Below are 15638 nucleotides of genomic sequence, written 5' to 3'. Positions count from 1 at the left end.
AAACCACTCATCAATTAGCATGACAGGGTGCAATATCGCACAGCTAATGGGTACAGCTCATGTGCAGACACACGAGTACACATGAAAAGACATGAGACATTGTTAAAAGCACTAAATTAATTGGGGTTTCAAGCTGTGAGATGTCGAGTCAGGGACCGGGCAAGTGCAGATTTTACACTGAGATATTAAAGGTATTAAAGTGTAGACGGTGTTAATTGTTAAAATATCAAACCTCCAACCTCTGTCACTTTTTCCAACTTAATTTCTCTTCTGAAAACCTTGATTTAGGTGTATCCAACTCCACCAGTCAACTGGACAATATTTGTCATTTATCATGGACCTGTGCTCCTGTGGTTGTCTCCCTCGTTCACTTCGTGGCAGCTTTGAGTGTTACACACTACGGCAGCACCACTTAACCCAACTACATCTTTTAGCAACATTGGCAGGGTCAGATGCCCCGAAGTCTATGTCCTCAAGTCTCAAGGCAGATTGTTGGGTACATTATGTTTTAAAAATGGGGAGCACAAAGTGAAAATGTCACCTGTAAGCTGTGCAAGTCAGTGTTGAAATACTGTAGGAACAGAACTCTCCACAGCACTCTCATGTACTGCTGTCAGGTCCAAAACTGGTTGGTCTTAAAATGCTGCAGCTACAGACTGAAGTGTCTTGAAGCTGTCATTTGCTTCAATTTGAAGGTTTATCTAGAAATGTTTTAATGCCTTTTTAAAGGAGTATTTTATTCCCCAAATGACTATTTGTATGTCAATTACTCACCCCATGTTACATTGAATTTGTATAGAAAATTTTGGTTTTCTTGCATGACTCCGAAGTCTTTGGGATCCACATGCAAATTTTAATTTGATTTTGAACAATATATTTGACTGATGATAACCAGTGGCGGAGCCAGAACGTAGCTAATGGTTAGGCCTGCAAAAATTTGGATGAGCCTGATTATTTTTAAAGCTGAGATGTCTGTGGATTTAGTAACAAGAACATACTAAAACATGATTAAAACTGTGTGCCCGCACAAAGCCAGAAATATGCATACACATTATTTTCGGCATATTTGTAAAGCCGTGTGACGCTTGATTCTGTTTTATAACTCTCAGTTAATGTACATATTTGGACATATTGACATATTTGATGAAGCCTTATTATAAGAATAAAAAAAAACCCAGTCTTACCTGCAGTTGCTACACAAGGCGGAGTCTTTTGGGCTTGGAGTTAAAAGCGTTGATTATGTCATCATAATCCGAACTGTCAATCATCTCTTTTTCAATGTCATCATAATCCGAACTGTCAATCATCTCTTTTTCAAATGACAGGAGTGTCAGATTGTTGAGGCGTCCAGTGAGCATAGATGATCTCAGGTGCGCCTGGATCCTGTTGGTAGCGGAGAAAAGTCTCTCAACGCTGCAGGAGGTCAAAGGGAGCGTTATGATGGCCCTTAACAGACTGTTCATATTAGGAAAAATGTCCGACGGGCAGCTGTCCAGTATTTCCATCAGTGTGGGGAAGTTGTTCTGATCCATTCTCCGTCTAATGTGCTGAGTTAACACAGTATGTTCAGCATCAGCTATTTCAACCCCATACAAGTCACACAGAGCTTTTAGAATGTCTTTGTCTCCAAAAGTGGCAGATCCAGGTGCAAAAGAGGCCGATGCTCTCATGATTCCATATGTGTCCTCTTTAAATCGGCTGTTTAACTCCGATACCTGCCTGTCCTGAACACTGTTCCACAAAGCCTTTAAATCAGCATCACTCGTGATGGCCGATGTTTTCCCCAATGTCATGGTGACAACAGATGTGCGAAACCTTGAAGGCAGCTTGCGCGCACGAGAAGCAGCCACATCCCAATTAGCTATCTCATGCTTTTCCATCAATTTTTCTGTCAGTCTTAGCACTTTTTCAAAGTCACCATCTGAATCATCCCGGAAAGTCGCATATGTAGCTTTCAGCTATTCTATGAGGGATATGCAGTCTGTGACGCATAACGTTGAGCTCTGCAGCCACTTTGGGACAAAATCACTGTTTTCAAAAAGTTTGCAAAATGTCACAAGCATGAAAATTAACTTTTTCGTTTGCATCTGTTGCAACAGTTTGTTCTACTTCTATTTTAGTTTGTCCACTGCCTTCTGCACATTCAGCTAGAACCTCCAGTAGCACATCCAACAATTTCAATATCTTGTGCACCGACCCAGATTTTGAACTCCATCTGGTGTCGCTTGATCTCTCCAGCTCCATGCTCTGACGGTCAGGGTGCATCTCCTTTTGGATCTCCATAAATCGAGCGTGCCACTGGGCCCCAGTGAAGAAGCTGTGTATTTGATTCACAGTGTCAAAAAAGGTGCTAACATGCCCAGATTCTTTGGCTGCACTGCACAACACTAAGTTCAGCCGATGCGAGTTGCAGTGTACATAAATGGCTTTCGGAAAAGTTTCTTTCAGGACAACCTGAACCCCACCCCTTGTCCCGACATAACAGATGCTCCATCAAAACAGAGCCCGACACAGAGAGAAGCATCCAGACCAAGTGGTTGAAGGACCTCCAGGATCTTTTGTGATGTTCCTTGTGCAGACAAATCTGCGGTCTCAACAAAGCCTACTGCCCGCTCTTCGATGACTCCTCCATGAATAAATCTCACACAGACATCAACTAACTCTCGTTTCGCCAGATCTTTATACTCATCTGCAAGTATTGCAAAATATTGTCCATGCAGTTCAGCCTTTATCTTACGAAGCAGGATTGATGCTGCAGCTTCAAGCAGCTCATTCTGAACCTGGGGGCTCATCAGTGTGGCATTTCGTGGCAGCTCCTTCAGTCGGTTATCAATTTCTGGTGCATATTTTGACATGAACTTAAAAAGCTCCAAAAAATGACCTTTGTTGAGCGCGTCCTCAGTTTCTCTGTGGCCTCTGAGCGGGATTTCAAGCTTGGCACACAACATAGCAATGTCCAGGACAACCTTAACATGTTCCCGGTTTCTCTCCACAAATGCCGGAGCATCACCGTGCAGCTGGTTCAACACTGTCCTGCAGCTTTGCGGTCTGTGGCTGTCCCTGAATGATGCCAGTTTTGTTTGCGCAATGGCATGTGGCTTACTAGACTTATGTTTGTTGCAGGCCTCTCTGAGACGTTTCCAGTTTTTGTAGCCACTTATAAACGTAGTCTTAGTGTGCATCTCCAGAAAATGTCTGCAAGCTTTACAAAACACTGCATCTTGTTCTTTACTGTACTCAATCCACTTGTACTTCCCATACCAGTTGGCATTAAATGACCGCGATTTCCCACCTATGACAGTAGCTGGGAATGCTATCAGCTTGGGTTGAGTGGCTGGTTCCTCCATGGGTGATAAATCCAACGGTGTCCGGATTGGCTCACTAGATGCGGCCAGTGGCGGTCGGTGGGTCGGAGCCGGAGCCCGGTTAGCACAAAGGCTAGCATGACTCTCAGGGGATGGCGATGATTACGTGGTGACTCTTTCCCCCTCATTCCCCGGGCCAATTAACTTCTCCTGACGATCATCCTCTTTAAGCACAGTCTGGTCCGTACTTTCTTCTGTCTGTAGACGTGGTTTTTTGAAAAAGTGGCTCAAAGATAACTGTTTGGCCATTGTTAAACAAGTCCAGCTTCCTGCTACAGTACCTATGACCCGCGGCACCCGCCTTCTGACCGCTCATGAACTCAAGCGTGTGCATGACATCGTCAATGACGCAAGAGAGGAAGTTCTTTTTATTTTTATTTAATTTTTGAATTTTCTCAATAAAACAGAAATGACAAACCTTTAAAGCAGATTCTATGATAATTCGTTATGAATTATGTTTTTTTTTTTCTTTTTCTTCTCCATGAATCTTACTGGGTGGGCAAGCTGTCAATCTGGGTGGGCCTGGGTGTGCACATAGATCTGCCCCTGATGATAACTGATGCCATACTGGCATCTTCTACGAAGAATAGTTGAAATATCCAATCCAATATAGGACATAAAAGTCTCCCATGTTCTATGGAACACATCATCTGTTGAATGTAGGATACATGTCAGAAACTAACCCTTTACAACACTGAAATTTAGTAGTGAGTGGTTGGGAAAGCCAGTGTTTTTTTGTCCTTGCCTTTCTCCTATTTATGCGTGCTGGATTTATTGTTCTGCATGTGCACTACATTGTTGTCTAAATGTGTGTAACAGGCAGAGTCAATGGTTAAGGGCAGCGTGCACACACAAGTACAGCAGAATGAATTTTACTATATGCTTATGAAGAGGCATGCCATCTCATTTGACCTCTGAACCTTCATGACCTCTCACAGCCCTCACCTGTGTTGTGGCCTGAAAGGAAAGGATGACAAAGAATAGGGATTAAGAGTTTTAAAAAAAAGAAAAGAAAATTAATCTTTTCTCCTGACAAATCTTCTGTCCCGATCCTTCACACCGTGCGGCACTTCTCACTTAGCTGCTCAATTACTGTCCAGTCTAATTACACTCTATTAACACCAAGAGGCTGAGAAGTGAAAGAGGCAGGAACACAAGAAAGTTGAGTGATGTTTTAGGTGTGATAAAAAGAGGGAAATAGTAATTAGGAGATTGTAACAGGTTTTTATATGTACTGAGCAGAAAATGAGGCAAATGAGGAGAAGAGGAGATTCGACTTGACTAAGGGTCCTTGCACACCTGCCCTGTTTGGTTCGGTTCAGTTGACCGAGACCTTCTTGTAGAGGTGGTCTCGGTCCGGTTACAAATGAACTCTGGTGGGGTTCATTTGTGAGAATGTGTTCTGACCCCGATCCGAACCAACTGCAGTCACATGACACATTGTTTGGGTTAAACATGAGCATGTTACAGTCTTGGAGGATTATTAATGTGCACCTCCTCCTGTACTGCCTTAATATGCACATTCAGCACATCCAATGCATCAAAACATTGTTTTCTAGTTGGAGCCGCGCCTCGTTTTCAAACTGTATGGTTTGACTAAAATGAACAATGACAGCAATATAGTCCACGATGAGCAGCGCTAAAATCAACCTGCGTAGTTGTCCCTCCATTGTGACATTAGAAAGTGTCACATTTATCTTGCAAGTGTACTCTTCTTCAACGTTTGCTTTACTTCCTGGATTTTTCCCACATGGAAATTTTGACCAATCAAGAGCAGCTTTCTCACACAAGGCATTTTATCTGGTCCGAGTGTAAATGCTGCCGCAAGAACACGAACCAACTCTAGGCAATTATGCAACTTAATAACAAAATTAGTGTCTGATTCAGACCAAATCAAGCGAACTCTAGGTCTGAAAGCAGCCTGAGTTTAGATACCACACTATTAAAGTTGGATTTAGAGAAAATTGTCTAACCTTATTGTAATAGAAATATATGTAAGTCATATCTAAATTTGGTTGTTCATTTGGTCTGCCAAATGCCAGCAGACGTTAATAATGATTTCAAGAAGTTCTTATCGCTCATGGTGACTTTCAAATATCTTGTTTTATCCAACCACCACTTCAAAACCTAAAGATAAAAAGTTTATTATCATAGAAGATAAGGATATTATTTGCATCTGAAAAGCTGGAACCAGTGAAGTTTTGCTTACAGAAAATAAAACTGTTATTTAATACGTTTGGCTGTCAGATCAACTAATCAATTAACAGCTCTACATTAATCCCATTTTGATCATCTGGTTAACCTGAGAGACTCAGTTGTATTACTGAAGGACACAGTGTCAGAATAATGTTGAGTAATACAAGTCAGGCTTTTTCAGTTGTTTGCCCCAGTATGAGCGGCATGCACGGTGGTGACTAGTTTATTCATCAGAGGGTCGATAGACACACATGCTCTTTGTGCCCCCCGGGGCTATGTGTTTGCATTGGTCCATATAGCATGTGTGTGTTGGTATGTGTTTAAAGATGAGCACACACACACACACACACACAGTGAGTTGCACACATTGCATCATGGTCAAACGACTTGTCTTTCACGCGGTTCATTCCTTATAGCAGTCTGTCCTGCTGGGACTGACAGCGTATGGAAAACCTGTCTAAATGAGTCCACACATCAATTACATCAACGCATTCTCACCTCGCTGGCCTCACGGTGCCGTCGCTCTGACTCTTGTCTTTCCCACATCTCTCTCTTCATCACTTCTCTGCCCTTTACTTCCGTCTATTCTCTGATCATTCCAGTCTCCTCTTCTGTCTCTCTCCTCTTTCACTGCTTTTCCTTTACTGTTTTATCAGGGTGAAAAGTGTTACTGAGAAGCCCACTCCTTATAATAAAGGCTAGATTTTAATGTAGAAGTGTCCATATGCTGACAAACACCATGACACAATATGTTATTTGACATTCCATGTAAGCTGAGGTAGCCATCTGTGAATTTGAAGTCTTAACAGTGGCTAAAACACTGCTCGGCGGTTTATAATATTGCGAGAAGGGATTTTACAAATCTAGAAAATGATTAGGGCAGCTTTTACTTTTATCTTATCGTGGCGATCCCAAGGTAAACCTATAGACTTTGGTTTTGAAGGCTTGAGTTTGGCATTTTGGCCGTCGCCATCTTGGGCTTGTGGAGCCAGAAGTGACCATATTTGGATGAGAGGATGGAGAAGCGAGGGGTGAATCTGACCCATATGGTGCTTCTCAAAGTCAAGGAAAGCTACGTCATCAAATCCCGCCTAAGAACTGTTCCAATGTCAAGGATCCTTCGAATTCTACTGATGACCGAGTCCTTCCTTCAGAGAATTTACAAGGGTGCGTGTGTGCATTGTCTGCGGGCATGAAGTACCTACATTTCTATGCACATGATTTGTCAGAATTGAAGGCGAGGCCTCTTTGATGACGCACACCTGGGCACTTGCTAGCCAGGTTTGCTCACCAAATGCTAGGAAGCATTCTTGCCCAGTCTCTGTAGGATCTGTCTTGGAAGTACCGGTCCTACCAAGGAAGCATCCTTGACTTGGACTGTGGTGACACTCGCAGAAGGCCTGTCACCCATATGCATAACTGTACACCTTAATAAAATGTAAACAGGTGAGGTTTATAAAACTTCCCTTCCTATTAAGTTGTTAGGAATTGTGAAATTCGCGATAGAGTTCATACCAGGCTTTAAATATTTTTATGTCTCTCGTAGAGTTGGGCATTTTAACATGGCGTCTATGGGGATTGACTCGCTTTTGAAACCAGCCTCAGGTGGCCATTTTAGGAACTTCACTCCTGTGTTGACTTCATTTTTCAGCTCCACAGGTTGCCAACTAGGTAAACTACAAAATGCAATGTAATCATCAGGGAATGATTGCTCGAATGTATTTGATTTGGCACATTGCAGCACTTTGCTGGATTCGTTGTTCCGCTCCCATTCATTTGAAATTTCAAGATTTCAATATAAAATATAGCAGTGGTTCCCAGCAGGTCCAGCCACAGGGTCCAGATTTCTCCTTTGTCATTAGGTCACACATTCAGCATCATACTTGCGTTTGGCCATGTTGTTGAGTTACAGTAGCTTGCTGTCTCTGTTAAGTAGCTGCCCATTAGTCATTCACTCTACAGCAGGAAACTGCACTTAAAAAAAAGCTCTGTGCTGGAAATTCACTTTTCTTAAAAATAAGGTGTGTTTTTTACAAACATGTTTGTGAGTCACTTGTGGTCCATTCAGATTGGATCTGCAACCCAGTTTGGGACCGCAACCCCATCAGTTGGGAACCACTGTCATATAGTATAGTTCAGTGATAGACTGTAATAGAATATTACATTTGCCCACACATTATGTAATGCTTAGTGCAGAATAAATGGCTCAGAACAACGCTGATATTTGTAGACAGGACATTTGGTTATTAAGGTACCCCAAGACCTTTTGTATGCTCGCCATTTAAGCCACAATTTCACCATTTCATTAACACACTCTGTCATGTGTGTGTCATTAGAAATTTGAACCAAACATGAGACAATGGAGACACAGACACAGCTGAAGTTCCTTGCTCCTCATTGGTATTTGTTTAGGGACAGAAGAACATCCTGTTCAGTATCTACGCTCAAATTGTCCCACCGTGACATTTACTGTAATGTATCTGCAACCTTTGTGTTAGTAGCCTGCTTCACTTTGGACTCCAGCCATTCTTAGTTGGCGTGTTTGATACACTTCATGGTCAAAATTTTATTCAAATGTGTGGAATCCTAAAAAGGGACTGACTGAGTGCATGTCTAGTTTGGGCTCCGTGCTTATGCTTTGCTTTATATTTCGCAACAATGATCGTCTCTTCAGCTTCTGTCTGTATGTTAAATAACCTGCTCTACGCTCACTAAATGCACCTCAGAGTCACATTTTAACTCAGGAGAAAAAAAAGCATTTTCATTCATGACTTGAAGACTTTTATGCCACAAACAATGCATAATGTTTTGCTTTTACAGGAATTGAAAATGTCTCAGAAATCATAATTTTGCTCTGAAGATTTATCCACCTGTACACACAGTCTGACGCCTGCTCTAAGACTTTATTCATCTTCATCTTCCTCTTCCCTTCTTCATCTCATAAACTAGCGGGAGACAGGCGGGTCATTTTGTCTGCATTAAAGCTCAGCAGCACAATTTAGTGCCTATACGCCTGGGCCAAGATTTGTGTGTGTGTGTGTGTGTGTGTGAGTGATTGTGAATGTGTGTGTTTGTGGTGAGACCTTGACCTTGACTGCAGTCCCTAATGGAGGAGGCTGTTCTGTGAATGACTCAAACTCCCCCCGCCGTACAGTGGTATGTAGCAGCCCATAAAGCATGCTTAAGTCCCACTCTGGTTTCAGGGAGTGGAACACCCCCCCGGTCCTGCCGCAGCCCAACCCCGCCCCTTCCTCACACTCTGAAATAGCCACGTCCTTGTCCCCACACGGAGCACAGTGTGAGTCGTGGTGTGTATATATGCGGCCGTGGTTGATTGAGGAGCAGATTGCTGGTGACAGGTCACACTGCGTTCCATCCCTACGACCCCCCCAGATTAGCCACCCAGAGCCCCCACCCGGCCCTCCCCTCCTCTGGGCCCCCACCTGTTGGGATCCCTCCGCTGCTCAGATCTCTCCCTCTTACACACACACACACACACACACACACACACAGAGCGGACAACCTGCGTTAACAGAATTCTCTTATTTGTCCGTCACTCACTCTGCGGGTGATAAAGGCCATTACGAGTCATTAAGGTGTGCGTGTGTGTTTGAGTGTGTGTTGCGCGGCTGGGATGTGTGTGGGTTGAAAAGACGCCTGTCACAGCACGCTCTCATAATTGCCCTCTTAGCCAATTATCCCCCATTTAAAAGCAAGTCACCTGCTCTGCTCCAGTGTCCACACAAATGCACACACAAACACACACACGCCACACACACACGCACACAGAATAAATAACAGAGAAACTTCATATTTAATCATTGTTTGTTCCTGAGTGATTTGTTTGTTTACTGTGTTGAAATGTTGTGTGTGTAGTAGCGCTTTTTTGTTGCGTGTATCAGTCTCCATTCATACTGTCGTGTCTGCTCTCTCCTGCAGATTCTCATGCACACCAAAGACATGGTTCAGAAGGTGAGTTATTAACAAGCTAATATACAAATCTAGTCAATGATAATGTAGAAAACTCTGGAAGATATGACTTAAGATCTGTATCAGGATAAATTATCACATTCACCTCAATAGCACTGAATGTAATGATAACAGTTTCTTTAAATACATAATAACATGTAAGATTTACATGTTACAGTAGCACAGAGGCAGGCTAAGGGATAAGACGTATTAGTCAGTCCCTCGAGGATTTCTGGGATTCATGTGGCTGAAACACCTGATTTCACAGCAGCTTTCCTAAAAAATTGCGATGCATGCTGTCAGGATCAGCTGTTGCTACAATTTGATGCAGTCCTGTAGAACGCTCTCCATGAGCTGCTCTCCTACTGCTGTCTCTGCCTGGTTAGCACGAGCTAACAGCTGCTAACATCCAACACAGAGCTGTTAAACAGTCCCAACAATGTCACACCGACACCCAAATGGCTCAGCTCTGTGGTTAAACAAGTTAACAACTGTTGGGTAATGTTAGCTGTGTCACTGTGTAGGTGACACAGATAACGGCAAGAAGTTTACACTCTGGCAGCAGTAGTTTCATGAGAAAGAGATTGGCTGAACGACTTAATACACTGTGCATAGGTCTACAGTGAAAAGAGATTTCACATGTTCCAAAGAGTCAAATTTGTTATAAAGTTGCAGTGATTGGACAAAATTGCAAGGTTGTACAGAGAATTTGCGTCAATTGCTGCGATAGCAACAACTAACACAACACCCTGGACGGCATGATTAGAGGGTTGACATTAAAATACCTTAGACTGAGTGAATTGAGAAAATATCTGTGTGAAAGAAGTCCAGTCCAGAAGTGCAGCTCATGATTTGGAACGATATATGAGCTTCTAGGTATTAATAAAAAGTTCTGAGTAGAAATTAATATAGAAGTACAGTTAGTGTTGTGAGAAATAGTATATTCTGTTAGGTTTGTAGATGATATATTGTTTCTAACTTACATACTTCGTTTTTTCCTATGTCATTTTCCTCTTGCGTGACTCAGATGAATCTGGAAGTCATCTACGGAGACACTGACTCCATTATGATCAACACCAACAGCAAGTCACTGGAGGAAGTCTTTAAGCTTGGCAATAAGGTGTGTTTCTCCACTTGTTCCCCCAGCAGTAGACATCGTATGTTCCTTTTTCTCGGTTGTTTATATATTTGACATTTTCACTGAACGTGTGTTTGTCACTCCCAGGTGAAGGCTGAAGTAAATAAGCTCTACAAACTGCTGGAGATCGACATCGATGGGGTGTTTAAGTCGCTCTTACTGCTGAAGAAGAAGAAATATGCTGCCTTGGTGGTTGAGAACCACAGCGAAGGAAGATACAGCGTCAGGCAGGAGCTCAAAGGCTTGGACATCGTGCGCAGAGATTGGTGTGACCTGGCCAAGGAATGTGGCAAGTACGTTAGATGAACCAAACCGTCGTGACCGAAAGCTACATATCGGACATTGAAAAGCACTTAAAATGTGTCTACTTGTTACGCATGATAAAGCGTGTTCCTCTCCTCTGTTCCTTCAGCTATGTGATTGGTCAAATTTTGTCGGACCAGAGTCGTGATGTCATAGTGGAGAACATCCAGAAACACCTGGTGGAGCTGGGAGAGAAAGTAGCAGCTGGAACCATACCGCTCAACCAGTATGAGATACACAAGGTGAGGACATGGCTGTATGTATGTAGGTTTTCACACCTAAATGGGAAAGCCTTAGCGGTGTACTAGCCATGATTTTCCCTTAAAAATTTTGTATAGACCCAAAAATAAACCCTCTCAGTCATCATTTCTGAACCATTTCAAATGTGTAGCGATGCACTTATCTGCAGAGACCAAGCCCTCTGCGGTATTTTTTTATTTTCCTATTATTTTGCTGTGTTCAGGACATTTCTAGGTGTGTAGCCCTCAGCTAATAATAGTGCACAGGTGAGGTTGGGATTTTATAAGGCAGGACGTTTAAAGTGATCATTTTGGGACATTGCATACTTTTGAAACTAAGATAATATATTTAAAAACAAAAGTAATTCAAGAAATATGATTTCAATAAATACATTTTTGCTTATTTTCACAATACTGAGCAGCACATCTCCACAGTTAATGTGCCTGTAAGTGACACACCTGATTGAAGCGGCTCTCATATTCCAGGTGGTGCAGAAAACAGAGCCAACACACAAAATCAGCAGTCAGAGGATTAAAACATTAAATTAAATTATTATTATTATCATTTCATTTTAATATACTTCTGTCATCATCACCTGCTCCCCCCACTCTTTGTTTCACTGGGAACCGCACCTGGAAATAAAACGAGGACAAAATACCACCTATGAATCACCTTTTTTTGCGGGTCACTTCCAGAGTACCTGTTGGTTAAGAAAACAGGTAGCCGCACCATCACAGAGGAAATCTTACACAGATGTCTGAGATGGCTAGGCCATGTGCTAAGAATGGAACTGGGCCGGATCATGAGAGTTGCCTTAAGATGGACACCATCAGGCAAAAGAAGGCCCAAAACCATCTGGTGAAGAACTGTGACACTGGAGTTGGAAAAGATAAACCTGTCATGGGGAGGGATACAAAAATCAAATGCAATGGAAAGAGCTTATTGAAGCCTTGTGTCCCATAGGGGATGAAGAGGAGTAAAGTAAAAAAGTATTACCTTTAAGTAAGCTGGGTTGTGTGCGTCCTCTTAGCAACCAGCAAGTCACATGTAGAGAAACGTATAGAGACAAACTAGCACACCCCATGTGAGGCTCTGGAAATGTTGGATGTGTTTTCTATTCTAATGTATTTGCTATTACCTGTCTGTTAATTGCCACTGTCATGTTTTGTCCTCCAGGCTCTGACTAAAGATCCTCAGGACTATCCAGACAAGAAGAGCCTCCCTCACGTCCATGTGGCTCTGTGGATCAACTCCCAGGGTGGTCGCCGGGTTAAAGCTGGAGATACAGTCTCTTACATCATCTGCAAGGTGTGTGTAGGGCAGAAACATGAATATGATCTCTTGAGACACTGGTCCACTTTTCATTTTAAGGTTTTTATAATTACATTTCAACACCTAATCATTAAAATCCCAGAATGTGCTGAACATCGTCGACATATTTACCAATGTAGGAATATCTAAAGATAGATTTGTTGTGTACACTATAGTTTAAAGTACAAGCTACCACTCACACCACTGCATGTCTTTTGTTTCTCCCCCAGGACGGCTCCACGCTGGCAGCTAGTCAGAGAGCCTATGCTCTGGAGCAGCTCCAGAAGCAGGAGGGTCTCAGTCTAGACACTCAGTACTACCTCGCCCAGCAGGTCCACCCTGTGGTGTCTCGCATCTGTGACCCCATCGAAGGCATCGACGGCGTGCTCATCGCCACATGGCTGGGTAAGTTAATGACTGGAGAAGACTTTAGTTTTATGCGAGTGGGTGGGTTTATTGAGGAATTTCAGGTTTCCTTTTGAGCTCAAAATATGAGCGATTACAGATTTAAAAAAGTCAAATGTTCGATGAAAGTATTTAATTAAAATTTAAGGAGGGAAATGTTTTTAATTGGTGTTGTTGACTTCAACTTGAATAGCAGGTCTTACAGTAATTAAATGACTCATTTGCAGTCACTGTTTTATAAATAAACACTGGCCATGAGGTATTTGTGGGGCACAGCTTGCTTTGAGTGATAGTACTAATCTCTCTTTATGTATGTGTTAGTGTTGGTCATAATTCCTGTTTTATAGTCTGTTGACAGCTGAGGCAGCCAAACATAGAAAAGCTGTCACACCTACTATCACAACAGCCTGTTAAAAGTACAAAATAGATGTTTCATTGTTGTCTAATAGTCATAAAATTAAAATGTTTCGAGGGGAATTTACAAAGTTATTTACCTGCTATGTCTCGTTTCTGTGTAAACATTTGTTTTAATTATTGTAGATTCATGTAAAAGAAAGATATGTGACAGGATAAAATAATCTGTGGTGAAAGCTAGAATTGTTTTGTGTCCGTACCAGGTCTGGACCCGAGTCATTTCCGGGCTCACCAGCAGTACCAGAGGGAGGAAGAGGCCGATGGCACGCTGGGAGCTCCGGTCCAGCTGACTGACGAGGAGCGCTACAAAGACTGCGAGAGGTTCACCTTCACCTGCCCCCAGTGTGGCACTGACAACATCTACGACAGCGTCTTTGAAGGAGCTGTGAGTAGAAGTCTACACACACACAGTGTTAGCTATCAAAGAAGTCTTTTATTAATCATGTGCTGTGTTTTTAAGCCCGGTTCAGACCAAAGATTTGCGACAAGACGTGGTTTTAGAACGTTGAAGAGAAAAGTTGCAGCAGTGTGAACTGGCCGTCTGAGCTCGACTCATGTCGGCTGATGATGTCATCTGCAACTCAGCTGGTCAAATCACCAGCAACTGGTTTTAGAGTGGAAAGCATGTCGCCTGTTTCAACAGCCAGCTTGTAGTGAAGTCTGCTAGCCGAGTCCAAATTAACTTAGACAGCAGGTTCACTTGCTGCGGCAGGTGCTCCGTCCCTTTCAAGCCCTCTGTTTACGTCCTCATGGTGTGCCACAGTTGGACGGTGGGTCGCTGCTGCTGCAAGTGCAGAGAACTGTTGCATACAGATGATACACCATCTCATCTGGTTGCATTGGTGTGAATCTGCAGATTTTTCGAACCTTGTACAGCGGCGCATTGCAAGTAGTTGCACGTTTCAACTCATCGCATTTTGAATCTTTGGTCTGAACTGGGCTTTACATGTTTTTTCTACAGCTATGGACAAAAACGGGGCAGATATTTTTTCCTCAAGTGAATTCATTACTAGGGATGTATTGATCCATCGATCTGGATCGATACATCAATGTTATATTGTTGTCCAAAGAATCGATATAACATTATATCGAGATGAAACTGGTGATTTGTACATTTCTGTACATTTTGGCTAAATGGACATTTTAGATTTTTCCACGAGTGATCCATGAGTGAATTTGTTGAATCTTTCAAGTTATATTTAATTATACAAGCCTGTAATTGCCACGAGGGTGGGCGTGATGTAAACACAGCATCCTGTGGCTGTGCTGATGCAGACAGTGTAAATGGAAGTTTAGTGGGAAAGGCTAACATTTCCTTTTTCATTACTTTTTATAAGCAAAATAGATAAATTGCATACGTTTGAATTACCAAGCGAATTATCACAGAAAGTTCTCACAGAAAGAAAACTTCTTGTGTTTCTAATTTAATGAGATGATAATCATATAAATTCACTAACTAGTGATTGCAATATACTGCCATAAAAATATGTCAATGCATTGTTAATTCCTCAGTTGTAGCTTATCCATTGTGATTTTTTGATAACATTTAGCCAGTAATTGTGGCCATTTACCGAAAAACCAAGACGAGTGCTTGGGCATATTATTTGCAGTTAGAGAGAGATATTTAAATATTAGTCTCTGCAAACAATTTTCTCCAAGAGGAACGAAAAATATACGGAACCTAACATGAGTTTACAACATCCCGGAGGAAATGTTGCCAAGACGGCTTCATATGATTTTCTATCTGAGAAAGGCTGCAGTTGAAATACATTCAGTTGCCAGGTCACCAGTTACATCAAGCTAAAACCATTGCATGGGGGGTTCTGTTATTTAGCCTACCCTCATTGATATACATTGGATGGACAAAAAAGTAAAAACATCTGTCAGTATAAGACGGTACAGTTCAACATCAACACAACCTACAGCCTTGAAAATGTTAGTTGGACGCAAACATGCCTCCCACCACAGGGCTGTAGGCTACATAGGAGTCTTAAAATGTCATGTTGTTGTGTTATTGGGAGCCAGAATAGAAGGAGTCATGGCTCAAAACATAAACTTTATCACATACCAGCCACCACTGCCCGTCAACAAAAACAAAGACAACTGTGGTTACATGTGATAAGATGAAAGGACTGGACGGAGGCGATCATCAAAAATGCTCGCCTGTGCAGAATTTACGAACGGCCCAGTTTGTACCAGAGTGCGCTCTGACACTCACAATGAGTATTTCTGAACGCACCAATCGCATCATCTTCCTCCATTGTCTTAAACAAGCCACCAGAACTTGCTAGCTAGGG

The 15638-nt window shown here is 42.4% G+C and overlaps 1 protein-coding gene across 1 annotated transcript in view; it reads left to right on the top strand.

Annotated features, from left to right (window-relative positions):
* pola1 (polymerase (DNA directed), alpha 1) overlaps positions 1-15638 on the top strand; it is an 83350-nt gene that overhangs the window by 22441 nt on the left and 45271 nt on the right. Inside the window, exons 27-33 of the mRNA XM_050056266.1 lie at positions 9501-9533; positions 10558-10650; positions 10756-10961; positions 11081-11213; positions 12388-12519; positions 12753-12927; positions 13545-13726. Of these exons, the coding sequence (XP_049912223.1) occupies positions 9501-9533; positions 10558-10650; positions 10756-10961; positions 11081-11213; positions 12388-12519; positions 12753-12927; positions 13545-13726 (954 nt within the window). The remainder of the gene's footprint in view (positions 1-9500; positions 9534-10557; positions 10651-10755; positions 10962-11080; positions 11214-12387; positions 12520-12752; positions 12928-13544; positions 13727-15638) is intronic.

The sequence above is a fragment of the Epinephelus moara genome, chromosome 11, assembly GCF_006386435.1.
Source record: "Epinephelus moara isolate mb chromosome 11, YSFRI_EMoa_1.0, whole genome shotgun sequence".
Lineage (NCBI taxonomy): Eukaryota > Metazoa > Chordata > Actinopteri > Perciformes > Serranidae > Epinephelus > Epinephelus moara.
The sequence above is the reverse complement of the archived record's forward strand: the minus strand, read 5'-3'. Positions and strand labels throughout refer to the sequence as shown.